A 20,711-nucleotide genomic window follows, 5' to 3' on the forward strand; every position below is an offset into this window, starting at 1 on the left:
TTGCATGCAGAAGGTTCCAAGTTCCCTCCCTGGCATCTCCAGACAGGGCTGGGAGAGACTCCTGCCTGCAGCCTTGGAGAAGCTGCTGCCAGTCTGGGTAGACAATACTGAGCTAGATGGACCGAGGGTCTGACTCAGTATGTGGCAGCTTCCGATGTTCCTATGCACAGGTTCAGATAACACATGCGCAGCAGGGATACACTGAGAGACTTGTTTTATAGAATACACAAGACATAAATTGAAGAGTGAGAGGAGTCAGAGTTAAGTCGGCCATGGAAAGAAAGGTGGGAGCTTCAAGATGTCATCAGTGGAGAGCCGGCATCTCCTGGCCGTTCCCCTCTAGCAAGGGCAGAGGATGTTGCCTGCTTCCTGACCCTGGGATCCTGCAAGTTATTTTCGGCTTTCTTGACCAACCACCCATATCCGCCCCATGCGCCATTCCTTCAGGTTCCTGACATTTGGGAACATTTCAGGGAAACAGATGGATGGGCTGGACAAGACAGGAAAGCGCAGAGGAAACATGTGCGTCGAAATCCATGCGCTCCCCACTTCCTCCTAATTCCTGGGGGACGCTGGGGGAAAACCAAGATCGACACCAAAGCAAAGGGACGTGGCAAACAAGCTCCGTGGAGGTGCCACTTATGCTAACTGTTGCTTCAGCAGAGCCACTTCCAAATGATCATCTCTAAAAATATCTTGTGAATCATGCATGGTGTGCTGTTCTTTGTCGACATCCTCGTTGCCACCTACTGGGGAGAGTGGAATATGGAGATCTCTTTGATCTATAAAATAGAATGGATTTACCTGAATCCAAAACTAGGGTTTTTCCAAATCTGAAAAAAAATCAGGGGGGCCATCTTAAATGCGGCAGTCAGGTTGGTCTCTGGGTCATCTCGGAGAGACCATATTACTCCTATCTTAAAAGATCGACACTGGTTGCCGATAAGTTTCTGGGCAAAATACAAGGCCTTGGTTATAACCTATAAAGCCCTAATCAGCTTGGGCCCTGGGTATTTAAGAGGACGTCTTCTTCGCTATGAACCACACTGCCCATTGAGGTCATCAGGAGAGGCCCGTCTGCAGTTGCCACCGGCCCGTCTGCTGGCTACTCAGGGACGGGCCTTCTCCACTGCTGCCCCAAAGCTTTGGAACGTGCTCCCTGCTGAAATAAGAGCCTCCCCATCTCTGACAACTTTTAAAAAGCTTTTAAAGAAGCATCTGTTCACCCAGGCTCTTAATAAAATACTCTTTTAATAGTTGGATGGTTTTTAATAATGTTAACGTTTTAAGTTTTGAATTGTTGTAATGTTTTAACCTTTTTATTTATTTATTGTATTGTATTGTTGTAAACCACCCAGAGACTTGCGTTTTGGGCGGTATATAATTTTTTTTTTTTTAATCATAGTCCTCTTCGTTTTGGGTAAATAAGGGAATAACCTGTATTTAACCTCTCTTTTTAAAGGGAGTAATCTAAAATCATCTAGTATATAGGTAAAGATGGGAACGCCAAATTATATATAGTGGCAGTGGATGATGGGAGCTGTAGTCCAACAGCTGAGGATCCATGCTTGAGAATCCCTTCTACAAGGAATACTGTGGACATTTTCCTGCCCATTTCCCTTCTTTGGGGGGCTCTATAAACATCTCTTGTGACCTCAGCTGAACTCCCCTAACCCCAGGATGTATAAGTAATCCTGCCCTGCTTCTGACCCCAAGCTGATTTTTTTTAAAAGGCAAATTCCTGTGAGAAAGAGCCCTAATTCTCCTCCAATCCTGTTAGTGGTGTTAAAGCCTGTTTCTGGGAAGATCAGCCCTTCGGCAGAGGCAGGTAGCGCTGGGAATTTCCCATGGAAACGGCTGCATTGTTCTAATAACGGCTTAGCTGGGGTTTGCCCAGAACAAGGTCAGCCGACCCAGCAAAGACAGGAATTCCTCTGTCCTTTCAAATGCTAACTTCTGAGCCTAACTCATACTTGGGAACATAGGAAGCGGCCATATACTGAGTCAGACCCTTGATCCATCTAGCTCAGGATTGTCTACCCAGACGGGCAGCAGCTTCTCCCAAGTTGCAGGCTGGAGTCTCTCTCAGCCCTGTCTTGGAGGTGCTACCAGGGAGGGAACTGGGAACCTCAGATGCTCTTCCCATAGAAGCCCCATCCTCTAAGGCAGGCCTGCTCAATTTAGCCCCCCCAGCTGTTTTTGGACTACAACTCCCATAATTCTCAGCCACAGCAGCCAATAGCCAGGAATTATGGGGATTGTAGGCCAACATCTGCAGGAGGGCCGAAGTTGAGCAGGCCTGCTCTAAGGGGAATATTATACAGTGCTCACACATGTAGTCTCCCATTCAGATGCAAACCAGGGCAGACCCTGCTTAGCAAAGGGGACCATTCATGCTTGCTACCAGAAGACCAGCTCTCCTTCCTTACCGGGGTCATCATGAGGTAGCATCAGCAGACAAGAATCAAAGGCCAAAGTGTGTGGTCCAAAGTGGGCTGACGTCCAGATTTTGGGGCAGTCGATCAAGAGGCAGAGCAAGGATCTATTCAGCAACTTTTCCTGGAGGATATGAAGCTCAGACTGGGGAGCCAAGCCCAGAGGAGTTCTTATATAGGACCAACAGGGATCCGATTGGCTCCCCAGGTCAGCTGATTCTTCATACACTGCTTGGCTGCAATTGCACTTCCCTGCCACCAACAGGGTGGCGCTGTGGAGTAACATGGATGAGGTCAGCCCGTCCTCCTCTCTGTGAGCTGCCTTAAAGGCATAGAGCATTATCCACATAAACCCTGTTGTGTGCCTGAACTCCTGGTTCAAGAACTCCAACAAGCCCTGAAAGGTCTGCTTGGTTATGTTTCTTACCCACAACAACCCTGTGAGGTAGGTTCAGCTGATGACTGGCCCTGGGCCACCCAGTGAGTTCCATGGCCAAATGGGGATTTGAACTCAGGCCTCCCTGATCCCAGTCTAACCACTACACCACACTGCCTAAGGTGAAAGACACCCCCCCTCAAGGTTTCTCAGGCAAGAGCTTTCCATACAGGCTTTATTTGGGAGGCCAAAAACATGCTTGTGGATTCACAAGCATGTTTTTGGCCTCCAAAATAAAGTGGCTTATAGCAGACCGGTTTTTAAAAAGAAAATCATTAAAATAATAAGACTCTGTTTTGCTTTCTTGTCTTTATGGCTTCTCCTCCTCCTGCTCACGGGACAGTTGATGGCTCTACTGACCTCTTGCGGGGCAGGGAGAGGATAGAGAGAATGCCATCTCTCTATCCAGCTGCAGAGAATGTCATTGGACAGCAGAATTTAAGAAGTATAAGGGTCCTAGGGGTCTAGCCCCTAATTCCTAGAGTGAAAAAAGAAAAATAAACCACAACTCAGAATGCAGAGTAGAGCTTGTCTCTAGCATCAAAGCAGGCACTTTGCACCTTAAGACACTGACATCCAGAGAAAAAGTAGTGCTACTCGGGAGTTGCTTAGCAATAGAGAGGCCAGTTACTTAGGAACATAGGAAGCTGCCTTCTACAGAGTCAGACTCTTGGTCCATCTAGCTCAGTATTGTCTACCCAGACTGGCAGAAGCTTCTCCAAGGTCGCAGGCAGGAATCTCTCTCAGCCCTAATTTGGAGATACCAAGGAGGGAACTCGGAACCTTCTGCATGCAGGTGCTCTTCCCAGAGTGGCCCCATCCCCTAATGGGAAGATCTTACAACCTGGTCTCCCATTCAAATGCAAACCAGAGTGACTCCTGCTTAGCAAAGAGAACAATTCATGCTTCCTATCACAACACCAGTTGGTCCCCCGAACCCCTGCAAATCAGCTCCACATCCCACTCGGTGTAGTAAAAAGTCTCATTCCGGCTGTAAACAAAATTAAGAGGATAAATAAACCAGGATGCCTACATAATGATTCGGTGGGAAATGAAGGAGAGATCTGGTTTTAATTCCCAGCTCTGCCTGAGGCCATCGTCCGGGGGAAAGTGTGATTCACAGAGCGATGTATGTCACAAGGAACGGCAATTTAGGACTGCCAGATCTCTCAGTCTCAGGTTGGGCAGTTCATCCCCAGGGCAGAAAACTTGACCTCAGGGCTGTCTGTCTGGCATGCTGGTGCCTGGTGCTTGGCAGCCCCTTTCTCGAAGCCAAATGCCTGCAAATCCTCTGTACTCATCTGCTTTTGAACCTTCTTGTCCTGCATCAGGTCCTAAGACTCTTGCTTGCTTACTGTAGACAAATGCAGAGCAATGCTGTCATCACAAACATTATTTATTTATCCATCCATCCATCCATCCAGTTTATATACCACCCTTCCAAAATGGCTCAGGGCGGTTTACAACAAAATAAAAATTAAACAATTAAAATCAAAACTATAAAAACAGAATAAAACCAATTAAACATTCAAACAGTTTAAACCCCTGGAAAACCAGGGCAAAACAATTGCAAACAGTTTAAAGCTGTTTAAAAACCCTGGAAGACCAGGCCAAACAGATAGTATTTAAGGGCTCTACATGACTGAACATGAACGTGACCACCTTCACATCTTGGATGTCATTTTGCAGCGGGGTCATTGGAAGTTGGAGCTCTTTTTAAAACACTCCCTTAAAAACTGGTTCAACTCATCCTTCTGAAAGAGACAATATTTGCAAAAGAGGTTTTCAAAGCTGTTCGCCAAGTTTCCAGTTTCTCCACTGGAAAAACGTGTGTGTGTGTGTGTTGGGGGAGAATCCTCCAGAAAAGAGAAAAATGCTGGTTCTCACCCATTTTTTCTGTCCTCCCGTCCTCCCAAAGTAACTGTAGACCACCGTTGTTTAAAGATGGACAAGTACCCTGTCCTAGACAGTGTTATTGACAAGACTCTCAGGCAGGAACAGGGGCTCAAGCAGCTCCGAGGGAGAGAAAGAGTCATATCAGCGTTCAGTACCCTGGACAGCTCTGAGATGGTGACACAGAGCTTGATAGCCAGTCACACCAAAGCAAGAACTTGGTTGCTCCAGGGAAGGTCTGGAGTTGAATGTTTGCAGTTTGTGGGCCAGGCAGGGTGGTTGGACCCCGTCCTTTCCCTGGAGGAGTCTCCTGAAGCCTGTAGAGGCCTTGCTCAATTTCATAGATACCGACTCTGGTATCATGGGATGGGGTAACCCAACAGGCAGTGCTGGAACCCAAGCTCACACTAGCTAGCGATGCAGCAAGTTTGAGTTTCAGGGACGTACTGAAGTTACACTCCCCGCCCTCTGAAAATAGCTCCCCACTCTGGCACCCCAGTGCTGAATTATAACCTGGAAACGAAGCCTGCATGCAAACCCAAGTATGCTTACTTGACCATTAATTCCCTCAAAATGAATAGGACCTTCAGAGAACATAGGGTTTGTTTGTTTAACATTTCTATCCTTCCTCCCAAGGGCCCAGAGTCATGCACATGCTTCTATTTCTCACAGCACCCCTGTGAGGTAGGTTAGGCTGAGAAAGAAGTGACCAGCCCAGAGAAGTGATTGGCCCAGGGGATTTGAACTCGAGTCTCCCCTCTCCGAGTCCTACACTCTAACCACTACACTAGGCCAGCTCTCCTCCATTTCCAGGTTTAGGTGAATGTGAAATATACTGTTATTTCTCTGTCAAAAATCGAGAATGTCGGGCAAAGCTTGCCCCTTCAAAATGCACTTTCCCCCTTCTGTCCCCCCCCCCCATTATCCACGCCTCCCCTTGGTGCCATCACAGGATAGAAAACCCATCATGAGAACCCAGGGAGAGAAAACCAGGAAGAGCTCAAGGAGAACACACAAGAAGGAGACGCTATGCCAAGGTCTCGGCCAAATTGTTTATCCAGGAAGAGGAAGGAGCAAAAAATTGGGCAGGAGGCAGGCATACATCGGCCGGCTGAGAAGAAAACAGGAGGGGCAAATTTCTCCAAGCTGATCAGACCAAGCGACAAAGAAAACCACCCTGAGCACCAAGACACAACACACGAGAGTTCCATGACTGGAATTCCCAGTGTCATATTCTTCGTGTTTATTTTCTTGTTCCGATGCCCAATCATTCCATGGCTGATGTCCAGGCGAACACAGTCCTTGCACAGTCCACGATGCTGCACTAGTCCAAGAAGAGACACAGGAACATAGGAAGCTGCCGTCTACTGAGTCAGACCCTTGGTCCATCTAGCTCAGTACTGTCTACCCAGACTGGCAGCGGCTTCTCTAAGGTCGCAGGCAGGAATCTCTCTCAGCCCTATCTGGAGATGCTGCCACGGAGGGAACTTGGATGCTAAGGTCCCAGGTTCAATTCCTGGCAGCATCTCCAGGTAAGGCTGAGGGAGAATCCTGCCTGAAACCTAGGAGAAGCCGCTGCCAGTCTGTGAAGACAATACTGAGCTAGATAGACCAATGGTCTGACTCAGTATATGGCAGCTTCCTAGGTTCCTAGTAGCAAACAACCTCTGCAGAGACAAGTTTGAGGCTGATATCACCCAACAAAAGATGACATTAAAACAAAAAACAAAACAAAACAATATGTTACTTTCAGGATAAATTCCAGTCCCTTCAAAACAGAGAACAAGCCCGCAATACTGGAGTGACTTAATAAAGCCTGGCAGGGAGCTAAATATGTATCCCTGAACATGCCAAGGAGGGCAAAATCTGTGGAGGAGTGATAATTTTTTTTACGAACAATGGGGTGTTTTTCTGAGATTTGGGATGGCCCATAATGAGCCTGACTGATATACAGATGCATTTGTTGTGCCTGAGTTGTTATTTATTATCTGAATATACATGCTTCCCTTCAAGAGCGGTTTCAAGGGCGGCTTACACAAAGAAAAAAATAAAATACTTTTACTTCACTCTTCTGGAGTGTGCAGAACTGAAACTCTTGGCAGGAAGGATCTTGATGTGACCCTGACAACACAGGAACATAAGAAGCTGCCATATACTGAGTCAGACCCTTGGTCCATCTAGCTCAGTATTGTCGACACAGACTGGCAGCGGCTTCTCCAAGGTTGCAGGCAGGAGTCTCTCTCAGCCCTGTCTGGAGATACCAGGGAGGGAACATGGAACCTTCTGCAGGCAGATGCTCTTCCCAGAGTGGCCCTATTCCCTAATGGGGAGATCTTACCGTGCTCACACATGTAGTCTCCCATTCAGATGCAAACCAGGATGGACCCTGCTTAACAAAGGGGACAAGTCATGCTTGCTACCACAAGACCTGCTCTCCTCCCTGAATGGGAAAATAGGGACATGTTGGCAGGTATGCGGACCTGCAAAAGCAGTCAATACCCAAATCCAAGACATTTCCCCCAGTTTAATATAGGGGTGTTGTCTTGAATTCAGAGTTATCTTCCTTTGGGGCAAATACAGGTATAACCTTTGTAAGTCCTTCAGGAGTACCCATGATGTTTTGTGTACCCATGTGCATGTGGAACTGATTTATTTGCAAGGTTTGTGCCTTGCAGCATGCCTGCCATGGTATTCCTCCATCCAGTCCTTCAGTAGCAATATTGCCTGCCTTTTGGCTCCAAACTGCTCGTTCATGATGCTCTCTCTTTCTTCTTTCACCCCAGGCACCAAGATGGGCTGGAATCCGGCAGCGAATACGTCAAGGTAGGAAACCAACCGAGTTCTGCTTCTCTTGGGTAAATGGTGCGATTACGGAGGATCTTGCAGACAAGCATCCAACGAACAGGGAAAAGTAGGGCTGAGCAGATGGAGAAGCAGCCGGAAGGGCTGTGGTCCCTTTACAAAGTGGAGTATTGGTTTTGTCAACTGCAGTAGGTATGTGCAGGAATAGAATTTTCAGATTCGATTCGAATCCAAATCAAAACTGGCCGATTCGATTCAAATCGAATGAGCCCGAAACAGGCTGATTCAATTTTGAATAGATTCTACCTATATTGGCACCTTTTTTTTGACGAATCAGGGCATCTGAATGGTTAAAAAAAGGTGCCAAAATGTCCTAAACTGTTGTCAAATAGATTCAAATTTGATTCACTTTGAATCCAAATCGAATAACTCTTTAAAGGGGTGATTCAATTCGAATCTGAATCGTCCGAATTGGCCAGCTTCAAGTTGAATAGATTTGCATTCAAATCGATTTGCACATCCCTAAAATGCAGCTTGTCATACAGGAGCGTCTCTCCAACTTGAATCCCCAGATGATGCTGGACTACAACTCCCATCATCCAGCCCTTGTGGCACCATGAACATCTATGTGCATCCTCGGGTGGAGTCCGTTTCCTAGCTTCCAGTTCCAACTGTGCTTCTCCCATCATCCTCAGCCACGCTGGAGGCCATTGTAGCAGTGGATGATGGGCCTTGTAGTCCAACACCTGAGGACTCACATTTGAGAACACCTGGACATTAATATTAGCTTCTGAGTCCTTCCGGGGTTCAGCTGGGTCCCTCCCTTTTGGGAACTGCACTGATCTTCCAGATACTCACAATATAAAAACTAGAAAGATCTTGGACACACTATGTTCCCACCGGCATTGCTCTTAAAGAACCATCTTCCTTCCAGCTATGTTTGCAGTGTCCTTTCCTGGGGAATGCAGAGGCCTTGGCTTAATTAATTAAGTGCGTGGGGGAAAGAAACGGCACTATTCAAATATTAACTGTGGCATAAATACCGTAGTGCATTAGCAGCTATTGCAAGCCAATCTTTCAAGGCACAGCGATTAAGAGTTGCTCGTAGATTCCAGATCTTCCATGGCCCCAATCTGCAAAGAGCTGGCCTTGTGGTAGCAAGCATGAATTGTCTCCTTGGCTAAGCAGGGTCTGTCCTGATTTGCATTTGAATGGGAGACATGTGTGAGCACTGGAAGATTTTCCCCTCAGGGGACGGAGCCGCTCTGGGAAGAGCAGAAGATTCCAAGTTCCCTCCCTGGCAGCATCTCCAAGAGAGGCTGAGAGAGATTCCTGCCTGCAACCTTGGAGAAGCTGCTGCCAGTTTGGGTAGACAATACTGAGCTAGACAGACCAAGGGTCTGACTCAGTATACGGCAGCTTCCTCCGTTCAAGCAGTTCCTTGGGAAGGCTCCGAGAGAACCACAAGGCAGGCGAGCGAGATGTGCGCTCTCAGAGAATGAAAAAAAAGCCCATCGCGGTGTGTGGATGTTGTATTATGCAGCGTCAACAGAAGCACTCAAGGGCAAACCTAGGATAAACCCTGCATTAAGTTTAATGCCTGGCATTACGCAGGGAATTTTAAGCTTGCAGCCTCTATCCAGTTCGGAGCCGCAGAAGTTTTCTCCATCTCCTGCCAAGAGGGAGGCGATGGGTTTATAGGAGGAGATTGGTGCCCCGTAGCTGGCAGGGGGAATAGGGTTGGCCAAGGGCAAACTCCGGAGTGGAGAGAAAGGATGAGGCCGGGGAGGGGGAGAGAGGCTGCCTAAATCTTTGCTCCTGTTCCCAAGTACAATTACGATGGGGAGGTGTGTGGTTGGTGCCAAGTTCCTTAATCTGGATTAGGCTCACAGGAACACAACTTGTGTGTTCCCCACATTTTGACTCGTCGGGTTCTCTGAGCCAAGACTTCCCCCGGGGATGCGTGAAGCAGTAGACAGTGCCTCTGAGCAAGTGTAGAGTGCCTCTTCCTCACTGCAAGACCCCCATATTGGACAGCAGGAGAAACGGTGGGGCCGAAGGGTTCTGTTTCCGAGATCTGTTCAGAAATGCATCATTGGGGGTGGAGAGAATAACTTCTAGGAACACCGGAAGCTGCCTTTTAAAGAGTCGGGCCCAGCGAGCTCAGCATTGTCCTCACGGACTGGCAGCGACTTCTCCAAGGTTGCAGGGAGGAGTCCCTCCCAGCCCTACCCGGAGATGCTGTTGAACCTGGGACCTTCTGCATGCCAAGCAGATGCTCTACCACTGAGCTACAGCCAATGATGGCTTAACGGAGAGGCAGAGTAGGCATTTATTTGCCTATGGCGGCCAAATTTGAGGGGTGCCAAATTTTGCCACCCCTCTCTGTAGGCAGTGGCAGCTGCAGCAAGAGTGGAGTGGGCAAGGAGCAAGTCTCCCCTTTTACCTTTTTTTTTAAAAAAAGCAAACCCTTTTTGTTGAAGGTTAAAGGGTGGCAAAAGCTTACCTATGGGCAGCAAAAAGCTTAATCTGCCCCTGGCTACGGCCAGAGGCGTAACTAGGGAAAACGGCGCCCAGGGCAAGCACTGAAATGGCGCCCCCCGCGCCCCCCCACCCCCCCCCAACATACTACATTATACTTAGGTTTTTCCTCACAAGCGCCCGCCGCCAAGCAAAGCAATGGGGGGGGCGTGGGTGGAGCGGAAGGGACCGCTCGTGGGGGAGGGGGCACTGATGCACTCCCTTGACTGCTGCAGTGCTTCTGCACTGAGCAGGAAACATTTGTATTAACAAAAAATAATAAAAAAAAAATTTTTTTGTCATGGCGGCACCCCCCACGTGACCAGAAAAGATGGCGCCCGGGGCACGTGCCCCCCCTGCCCCCCCTATAGTTACGCCTCTGGCTACGGCCCCTACAAGGAATATCTTACCATGCTTACATGTGGTAACTCGGGGTACCTCCAGATGCCTCTGGGAAGCACAGAATCAGGGAATACCTCTCCTCTGCTACTGTGCCCCAGTAACGTCAGATATACTGCCACTGGACACCAAGGTTTCCATTTAGCTACCATAGCTAACAGTAACTGATATCCTGCTAACCAGGCCAAGAGGCACCTTTAAAAGGGGTGATTCTCTTTCATTTAGCAGGTGGAGAGCAACTGGCCCTATCCATCCCCAGCACAGCATCCCTCCAGTGGTTGTTGCTGGTGTCTACCTTCTGTTTTCTATTTTAGATTGTGAGTCTCTTTGGCCACCTAATGGCACAGCAGGGAAGCAACCTGCCTAGAGAGCAAGAGGCTGTTGGTTCGAATCCCCGCTATATCGGGCAGCAGTGATATAGGAAGATGCTGAAAGGCATCATCTCATACTGTGCGGGAGGCAATGGTCAACCCCTCCTGTATTCTACCAAAGACAACCACAGGGCTCTACTCGGCACAATCTTTCCTTTCCTTTTTGAGAGAAGGAACCACTTTCTCATTCCTTTTACTATGGCCAAAACATACCTGTTTAGTCAGGCTTTTAGTTTATAGTTTTAAATTTTAAAGTTCTAGAGTTTTTAATCTGATTTTTTTTTTTTTTTTTTTGGAGGATGCTTTAATTGTAGTTGTGTTTTTCAACTGTGAACCAACCAGGGATTTGCGTATGGGACGGTACAAAAATGTGTTAAATGAACCATTTTGAGCACCTTTGTTGAGTTGAAAAGCAAATAAGTATAAATATTCTACATCAGAGCTTCTCAAATTTTACCCCTATAGACCATTTGAAAATGGCTCTCAAAATGGCTTAGAAACTTGGCAGACCATACATTTGCTTGGCTCTACAAATCAAAGCACACACTGTAACTCATATCATTTAACAACGAAAAACGACAAGTCCAGTGTGGATTACAGATACTACTAGCTGTCCTGCAACCTTTTTGCAGACCACTTGAACGGAAACCATGGACCACTGGAAATCCATGGACCGTAGCTTGAGATCCTCCATAATCTTAAAAAATATATATAGCCATAATGATAAAGTAAATAATCATGATCATGAAAATGTGTGCGACGAACAAAGAGATGCCAAGTGCAAGACGACAAATCGCGGGGACGCTTGAAATCGCGATACTGCTGGTCAAAAGGCTGAAATAAAGTATGCGGTCAGTCCTTGGCACCTCCAGGCGGGGACTCCTGCCTGAAACCTCGGAGAGCCGCTGCCAGTCAGTGTTGACAACGCTGAGCTAGACCGACCAAGGGTCTGACTCAGCTGAAGGCAGCTTCCGTACCTCAGTAGTACAGCAGCTGCTTGGCATGCAGAAGGTCCCAGGTTCAATCCCTGGCAGCATCTCCAGGTAGGGCTGGGAGAGACACACCCGCCCTGAAACCATGGAGAGGCTGAGCTGCTGCCAGTCAGTGTCGGCAATCCTGAGCTAGAGCGGCCAAGGGTCTGACTCGGTGTGGCTTTCCTATGTTCCTAGGATCCGGTGGTCTTCTCCATCACCTGAGCTACCGGACCTCAGAAACTCAATTCTGCCTTGTGGGGAGAAATTTCCCCTTTTGTTTGCTTGGTTGCTGCGTCAAGGGCTCGGGTGGGGCGCCCACCAGAGAGGCATCCAGAGGGGACACAGGCTGGGGAAAGTGCGCGGGGGGGTGCGATCTGTGGGGCTAGAAGTGGGTGGTGGGGAGGAGGATGCTGAAGGCAATGATGGCCAGGAGGAGAGAGGAGACTCCAGCAGACAAAGCACGCCGCTCTTGCCGCTGGGGGGCTGCCTGGGCGCGCCCGTGCCCGCGCCTCTCCCTCCTCCTCCTCCCTCCCGTGGGGAGGGGGCTTGGCTAGGCTGCCTCACCCCCCCCCGCTTCTCGGCCCCGCCCCCCAGAAGCGATGAGGTAATCCGGGAAGCAGCAGCAGCAGCAGCCGCCGCGGCTGAAGTTAAAGCGGCGTCTCAGCCCGCCGGAGAGGCAGAGCTGCGAGCCGGCTGTGCGCGCCGGGTGCCTGCTCCGAGGCGGCGATCGCGGGCGGGCAGAGCCATGACGGACCGCTGCAGCCTCTGGAGCGCCCTCTCGGCGGCCGCCTGCTGCTTCTACCGGGGATCCTTCATGCAGGTGCAGGTGAGGGGGGCGCCTGCCCGCGGACGCCCCCTCCCCGTCCCTCTCCGGCCGGGTGGGCGTGGGCGGGCGGGCGCGCGGGTCCACTGGCTGCTCCGTCCAGGGGCGCAGGCAGGTGGCGGGGGGGGCTCTTCTCTCCCTCCCTCCAGATCTGGGGGGCGGGGGTCCCCACCGCCACGATCTGGGGGGGCTCTGCTTGCAGGGGGGCAGTTGGAGTCTCCAGAGGGGGGCTTGTGTTTCTTTGTGTCGCGCGCATTAGTGGTGGGGGAGAGACCCGAACCCCCTTGCGGGATGGGAGGGGTGCTGCTCATCACCCCTCCCCTGCAAGAGAGATGCAGGTGTTGGGGAGGGGGGCGCCGCTGGAAAGCGCCCCTCTCTCTAAGCGCAGGATTCCTCCACGGGGGGGGGATTCCCTTTAGGTCCCTCTTCATTCAGTCTTTCTGGGTGCAAGCGGGGATTCCCGCGTCTTCACCCCCAGAATCTCCTCTTTGGGATGTGTTGGTGCAGAGAGGAAGAATGCTTTCCAGGAATGCTGCCTTGGCGGGGTGGGGGTGGAGAGAGAGAGGGGGGCTTCTCCCCCCCCCCACTCTTTCTGGATTCAGAGGGGTCACGTTGGTGACCTCTTCCCTCCAAGTGGCTGGGGCTCTTCTGTCTCCCTCCCTTCAGACCTGGCTTCTTGAGAGTGCAGTTCTCTCTCCAGTCCTCTCCAAAGCAGGACATCCTCTTGAAGGGGGTCAAACAGTTCTCACACACACACACGGCCTGGCACACCATTCCTGAGGATATTCCCCCCCCCCCATAACCTCTGGGTGTGCTTTACTTTCTGTTTATTTGTTCCTTGGTCACTTTCCCCATTCATTCCCCAACCCAGGATTTCCCCCCCCCAGAGGTGGATACAGGATCTGGCCTTCCTTAGGATCAGGCTTGCAGCGAGTCCTGGCTTGGGAAAGCACCCAGCCCCCTTGGTCTGAGTCAGACTTTGGGGGCACAGATGTGGGGAGTTCCACCCCTCCCAGAAAACTTTCTGATGCCAGCTGTACAGAGGGGGGCAGCAGCATCTCTGTGGGGGGGACAGGGTCTGGGCTGCCTCTCAACCAAGCCCCCCCATCTCAACCAAGTACAGATGGGGGGGTTGCACCTGCTGGAGAAAGGAGGTGCTGCTACCTCCTCTGCAAGGTGAGGGGGGGAAATGGTCAAAAATCAATTCCACGGGTAGGTGGCTGAGTATCTGCTCTGCATGCAGAAGGTCCCAGATTCAACCCCTAGCAGCATCTCCAGGTAGGGCTGGGAAAGACCCCTGCCTGAAACCTTGGAAAGCTGCTGCCAGTCAGTGCGGGACAACCCTGAGCTCGATGGACCAAGGTTCTGACTCAGTATTCAGCAGCTTTTTTTTTTTTAATGATCTCAGCTCTGTGTGCACCGTAGAAAGCAAAGATAACAAAAGGTACACCGGCCCCCTGCACCTTCCAGTTTGCCACGGGATTCCTCGTTTAGCTAGGTTGCCTGTCTCGTCTCACACACTCACACTCACACACACACACTGCTTGCAGCAAGCTCCCATGCCCCGAGGGTCCAATGTCTGCCCTGGTCCTTGTTGGAAGGACTCTGTCTGATCCTTAATCCCTTCTTGCAGCTGGCAGGCGGCCTTCTGCAGTGCCCAGGCTGGCAGCTTGGGCAAGGATCATCTGTAAGCTGCCAAAGGACCTTGTCCTCCTAGACAGGGCAGGTATTGGGGAGGGGGTGGGGATTTGCCCTCCAGAATCCTCGCCTTTGCAGATGCTGCCTGGATGCAAAGCCTGGGGGCAGGGAGGCTGGATAAATCTCTCCCCCCCCCCGCTTTGGATGCATCCAAAGCATTTTGCTATCTTTGCCGCTCCTAGGATGTGCAAGAGGAAAATATTCAGGGCATGGAGACAAGCTCAGATGCTAATAAAATACTTCCTCCTCGCCCCCCCACCCAACCAGCCCTTGACACACTTTTGGGGATGGGGAAAAAAAAATCCATTTAAGGACTCCGGTGCCTCTGTCGCAATGCAACCCCCCAATTGTGTGACTTCAATAGGCATTTAAAATGTTTCAGGATCCGGCCCCCATGGAGAGGGGGAGAGGACCCCCATTTTGCCATTCCAGAAGAATATTTAAAATGTGGCAGGGTTTCCCCAGCCTCTAGAGCAGGGGACCCAAATTGTGTGACTTCAATATGCCTTTAAAGTATTATAGGAACCCCCCACCCTGAGAGGAAAACACCCCCTTAATTTTGTCATTTGAAAATGCATTAAAAAATGTCACGCACCCCCACCCCCAGGAAAAAGCTCCATTAAAAAAAAAAACTTCAAAATGCATTTAAAATGTTGCATAGTCCCCCCCATTAACATATGGGGCGGGGGGCAGGACTAATTTTGTAACTCCCAAATGCATTAACCATGTCACAAGGTCCCCCCCCCCGCATTCTTTCTCTGGGGGGGGACACCCCTTATGTGACTTGCAAATAAATTTACAGTCTTGTAGGCTACCCCCGCCTGGGGAGGGGGACTAGGGGAGCCCTAATTTTGTGACTTCAGAATGCATTTTAAAATGTTGCAGAGTTCCCCCGCAGGCCCCCCCCCCCACGCTCCATTCTCTTTAGAGAAGAAAAATTGATTACTGGCGTATGATGTCATCAGTAAGAGAGGATCCAGAAAGCACTAGCGCTCAACTGGCCTCTTTGCATCACTCCATCATCTCCATCTTCCTGCCACTGAGGAGGATGATCTCTCACACTCACCCCCCCCCCCGCCAGCTCCCCAACTTGTCCAGGGCCAGAGGAGGGGCTCCTCCCTGTCAGACTCTCTTTTGCATTTTCTACATTTCGACTGCAGCCTCTTTGAGTCAGGCACTGCAGCTGATCATGGCCGGGTGGCACTTAGAGAGAGACGCACAACATTCATCATCATTGCCACTTCTCTGGGGTAGCCCCAGATTGGAGCCGCTTCCAAAGAGGGATTCCAAGACCCCCTTTTATTGGGTGATAGGAAGCTGCCTTCTACCGAATCAGACCATTGGCCCATCCAGCTCAGGCGGAGGACAGGTCTGTCAATAGGCATGGAAACTAAACGGAGCCTCCTCGTTCAAAGGCAGTCTATCTTTGAATGCCTTGAAGGCTGCTGCCTGCAAGGGCTGTTTTTGGCCTTCCTGGAGGCTTGGGTTTGGTCACTCTGGGAAGCAGTAAAAGCATTTATTTATTTATTTATTTATTTATTGTTATTTTTACATTTTATATCCTGTTCTTCCTTCAAGGAGCCCAGAGCGGTGTACTTAAGTTTCTCCTCACAACAACCCTGTGAAGTAGGTTAGGCTGAAAGAGAAGTGCTTGGCTTGAGAAGAGTCACCCAGCAAGTCTCATGGCTGGATGGGGATTTGGTCTCCCTGGTCCTAGTCCAGCACTCTAACCACTACACCACGCGGGCTCTTTTGTTTGGTCTGAAAGCTGTAGGACGCTTTCTTTGATAAAGGAATAGGAGGCAGGATTGGTGGGGGGGATTCTATAGCACAGGAGTTCTCAAGCTTGGGTCCCGAGATGTGGTCGGGCTACAACTCCTATCACCCCTTCCACAATCCTTGTGGCAGAGGTCAATGGACTTTGTAGTCCAACATCTGGGAACCCAAGTGTGTAGGACTGGCTTGGGTCGATATCTTGAAAGAATGGCTTAGGATTGGCTCGTCTATAGTAGAGGGGCACCTGGACATGTCATGGGACATCCTTTTGTCAAGATTCATCCGAGCATCCAGGTTGGCACAGGGGAGCATGCTTCAGTCTCTGAAGTCTTAAATCTCTCATTCGGTGGTCCAGCATTCAGTCAGGAAGCCCAGTGATGTTGGTGGCTGGCCACCTCGAGTTCAAATCATGGAGGACAGGTCTACTGAAGTTCATTAGTCAGGATAGCTAAAATGGAACTTCCATATCCAAAGGCAGTCTACCTGAATATCAGGTGCTGGAGGCAAAGAGCATGGGAAGCCTATGGCCTTTGGAACCTGCTGCAGATTCCCAGACGCTTCTGCTGGAAATGGGGCCCTTGAAGAGAGGAACCTTTGGCCCGATCCAGCAGGGATCTTCTTTTAAACTTTCTTAATTTTTCCCTCCTGAGAGTCTTGTCACAATTCAGTGCTAAGGAGAAAAATCTGCAAAAGTCTGACATTCTGCCTCTCTGCAGAATCTGGACTGTTAAAAGTTCAGATTTCTTCCCCACCTCATCCAAAGGGCTCAGGGTGGCTTTTAGTCTCTCCTTTCATCCTCTCCGATTCTATCTTGTGGCACAAGACAACCTTGGGAAGAAAGTTGGTCTTGGGGCAGCAAGCATGAATTGCTCCCTTTGCTAAGCAGGGTCCACCTTGGTTTGCATTTGGATGGGAGACTCCATGTGTGAGCACTAAGATATTCCCCTCAGGGGATGGGGCTGCTCTGGGAAGAGCTTCTGCCTGCTTGCCTGCAGAAGGTCCCAAGTTCCCTCCCTGGCAGCATCTCCAAGACAGGGCTGAGAGAGACTCCTGCCTGCAACCTTGGAGAAGCCGCTGCTGGTCTGGGTAGACAATACTGAGCTAGATGGACCAAAGCCCTGACTCAGTATATGGCGGCTTTCTAGGTGCCTATGTTTAGAGTATCCAGTTCACATTGCATCTCACCACCAAGTAGTGAAACCATTGAATCGTCCATTGAATAATTGATCATCCCCTGCTTGTTAATGGTCCTCCACTCTCTTGCCTAATGGGGCCATGGCTTTCTCGACCAGCCCTACCAAAACTATCCCTGTCTGAATGGAGATCTAGCTCTCCTGATGCCCACCTAAGACCCTCTGATATCTCTCCCTCGTGTTCTCACTACTGGGGTGAGCTGGGCTTTCTCTGCCCCCTCTCATCTTTTGAGGATGCCCTGTTAACATTTGATTAGGTCGGATCCTTAGAGTGGTTGTCCCTCCCCAGACCCTCTAAGAGTTGAATCTATGAGGTCAAGTGAGAAAGAAAGACACACACCTTATTCAGACATTATGTCATACTTGCCTAGGGATGTCTGTACACTCATATGCGTGTTTGTGTGAATGGCCGAACTGTATTCCTTTTTAAAGCGGATCTGGGTACATAGGAAGCCACCTTCTACTGAGTCCAGCCATGGGTCCATAGAGCTCAGCATTGTCTACACAGACTGGCAGCGGCTCCTCCAAGGTCGACACAGATGGCAGGTGTCTCTCTCAGCCATATCTGGAGATATCAGGGAGGGAACTGGGAACCTTGTGCCTGCAGGTGCTCTTCCCTGAAGTGGCCCCCTCCCCTAAGAGGAATGCCTTACAGTGCCCATATGTAGTCTCCCATTCAAATGCAAACCAGGACAGACCCTGCTTAGCAGAGAGGGCCATTTATGCTTGCGACCACCAGATCCTCACATGCATGGTCCAGATAGGAAGTGTACTGCTGTATTAACATAATGTGTGAATAACTATACCTGTGTACACTGTAGACAGGGTACAACAGTTAAACCTATTGTGTGAACAGGGTTACCTTGAACATGGGAAAGAAGCTACCTTATATCAAACCAGCCCTACTTAGCCCCCTACTGACTACTCCAGGGGTTCCCAAAGTTGGGCCCCAGATGTTGTTGGACTACAAATCCCATCATCCTCAGCCACAATGGCCTTCGGGGATGAGCCATATCGCTCAGTGGGAGAGCATCTACTTTGCATGCAGAAAGTCCCAGGTTCAATCCCTGGCAGCATCTCCAGGTAGGGCTGGGAGAGACCCCTGCCTGAAACCTTGGAGAAGCCACTGCCAGTCTGGGTTGACAATACTGAGCTAGATAGACCAAGGGTCTGACTCAGTATGTGGCAGTTTCTTGTGTTACATCTGGGCACCCCACTTTGAGAACCCCTGCTATACTCCGATGGGCAGGAGTTCTCCAGAGTTCCTGGCAAGGGTCTTTTTGGGGTCCTTTTAACGGGCCTGGACCGGAACCTTTCTGCACACATCATGCGCATTCTGCCACCAAGCTCTGGTCCCTCCGCGGGTGCCCACAATCTGAAACCGGGTTCAAGACGTCTCAGTCCCTGCATTTCCATTTCTGCCTTCTCCGCCGGGTGCCAGGCAAGCATTTCCCCCTCTGGGCCAGAAATAATGGGCCAGAAATGCCTTGTTAAAAAAAAATAAACAAGTCACATCATGGCCAACTGCATGCCTGCATCACCCTCTGCTTGGCAAGCACTTCCGTGCTCCAGACTGCCAGTTCTTTCTTCCCCCGGCAAACCAGTCGCAAAATATACCTTCGTCTGCTTCTTTGTGATCCAATCTGGCAATGTAGGCCTGTCCCCACAGCCCCGACAAACTGCCCAAAGCGTTAGGAACAGAGGAAGCGGCTTTCTGCCGAGTCCAGCTAGCTCAGTACTCTGCCTAGCTGAGCAAAGAGGCCCCATTTAAAGTGGAGATTCTCTTTACTGAGCAACCGGCCCTCTCCGTCCCCAGCACAGCATCCCTCCGGTGGCTGCTGCTGGTGTCTATTGCATGTTCATTTTTAGATCGTGAGCCCTTGGGAGACAGGGAGCCACCTTTATTTATATCTATGTAAACTGCTTTGGGGCCCTTTTGTTGGAAAGCAGTAAAGAAATATCCGTCGCCGTCGCCTCAGTCTTGTCTACCCAGACTGGCAGCAGCTTCTCCAAGGTTGAAGGCAGGAGTCTCTCTCGGCCCTCTCTTGGAGATGCTGCCAGGGAGGGGACTCGGAACCGCCCGCACACCAGCGTGAAGACGCTCTTCCCGTCCCTTGTCTCACAGCTGCTGCCACAGGTCTCCCATCCAAATGCAAACCAGGGTGGACCCTGCTTAGCAAAGGGGGACAACTCATGCTTGCTGCCACAAGACCAGCTACGGGTCTTGTCGGCTATAGGCACAGAACGGGGTCGGCTGCAGCTTTCCGCCTCCAGCAGCGCAAGGGTTAACCAAGGTGTGGTGTGGGGAGTGTGGGGGTATTGGAGACAGGGACTCTGCAGGGAGGGGGTGAGCCACACCCCAGCCCCCCCACCTTTCATCTGCTCCTCCGGCTAGACTCTTCTGCTGCCTTCATCCCCCTTGAGTGACGGGAGGCCTTTCCCAGCTGACAGCGGCATCATTCTCAGCATCATTCTCAGCCTCTACCCAGCGCCAGCTCTTGAAGCAATGACATCATTGCTGGCCAATGGCGGGCCGGGAAAAGGATGCAGTGCTGGGAGTGAGATAACGGAGGGAGAGATGTACATTCAGTGCACACACCCACACACCGCCATCTGCGTCAAGGTAACCGAGCCCCGGGGAGGGGTTCTCCCCAGTGCATCTTCTGCCATGCCTTCCCCCACATTTTCCTCGCCCTCTCCGGTCCTGCTTCCTGCCCCTTCTTCAGTGGGCTCTGTGCAACTTTCCCCCTAGGCAACATTCCCAGCTAGCAACGGGAACCACCGGGCTTCGAATTGTCCCCTTGGCTAAGCAGGGTCCACCCTGGTTCACATTTGGAGGGGAGACGACATGAGTGAGGACTGGAAGATCTTCCCCTTGGGAGGTGGGGCCACTCGGGGAAGAGCGCTTGCGTGCAGAAGGTCCCCGATTCTCTCCCTGGCATCTCAAGATAGGGCTGAGAGAGACTCCTGCCTGCAACCTTGGAGAAGCCGCTGCCAGTCTGAGTAGACAATCCTGAGCTAGATGGACCAATGGGCGGACTCAGTATATGGCAGCTTCCTATGTCCCTATGTAATCTGGGTAGGATGTGGCATTCTTTTCCACCAAGGAGCCCAGAGGAGTCCATGGTTATATCATCTATGGTTATATTCTCCTTCCTCCAAGGAGTCCATGGTTATGTCTCCTCACGCCAACCCTGCGAGGTAGGTTAGGCCAAGAGAGAAGTGACTGGCTCAGAGTCACCCAGTGAGTCTGGTAGCTGAATGGGCCTTTGAATGTGGATCTCTCCCCTCCTACCTGGACATGACCACTCAGGGGTGGGCTAACTTGGCCCTCCAGCTCTTGTTGGACATCGACTCCCACCCGTCCCACATTGTGGCTGGGGATGATGGG

At 50.7% G+C, this 20,711-nt stretch overlaps 2 protein-coding genes across 4 annotated transcripts in view; one reads left to right on the forward strand and one right to left on the reverse strand.

Annotated features, from left to right (window-relative positions):
- The window catches only part of CDK9 (cyclin dependent kinase 9), an 84,377-nt gene that overhangs the window by 40,770 nt on the left and 22,896 nt on the right, over nucleotides 1-20,711 (reverse strand). The gene's annotated exons all lie outside the window — the stretch shown is intronic.
- The window catches only part of SH2D3C (SH2 domain containing 3C), a 56,468-nt gene that overhangs the window by 10,214 nt on the left and 25,543 nt on the right, over nucleotides 1-20,711 (forward strand). Inside the window, exon 2 of one of the 3 annotated variants that reach the window (XM_053282337.1) lies at nucleotides 7,548-7,587. In XM_053282337.1, coding sequence (XP_053138312.1) covers nucleotides 7,548-7,587 — 40 coding nt within the window. Of the gene's footprint in view, nucleotides 1-7,547; nucleotides 7,588-12,457; nucleotides 12,657-20,711 lie in introns of those variants that run through there. The other 2 variants (XM_053282338.1, XM_053282339.1) reach the window with 2 other exon arrangements.

Source organism: Hemicordylus capensis, chromosome 17 (assembly GCF_027244095.1).
Source record: "Hemicordylus capensis ecotype Gifberg chromosome 17, rHemCap1.1.pri, whole genome shotgun sequence".
Classification (NCBI taxonomy): Eukaryota; Metazoa; Chordata; class Lepidosauria; order Squamata; family Cordylidae; genus Hemicordylus; species Hemicordylus capensis.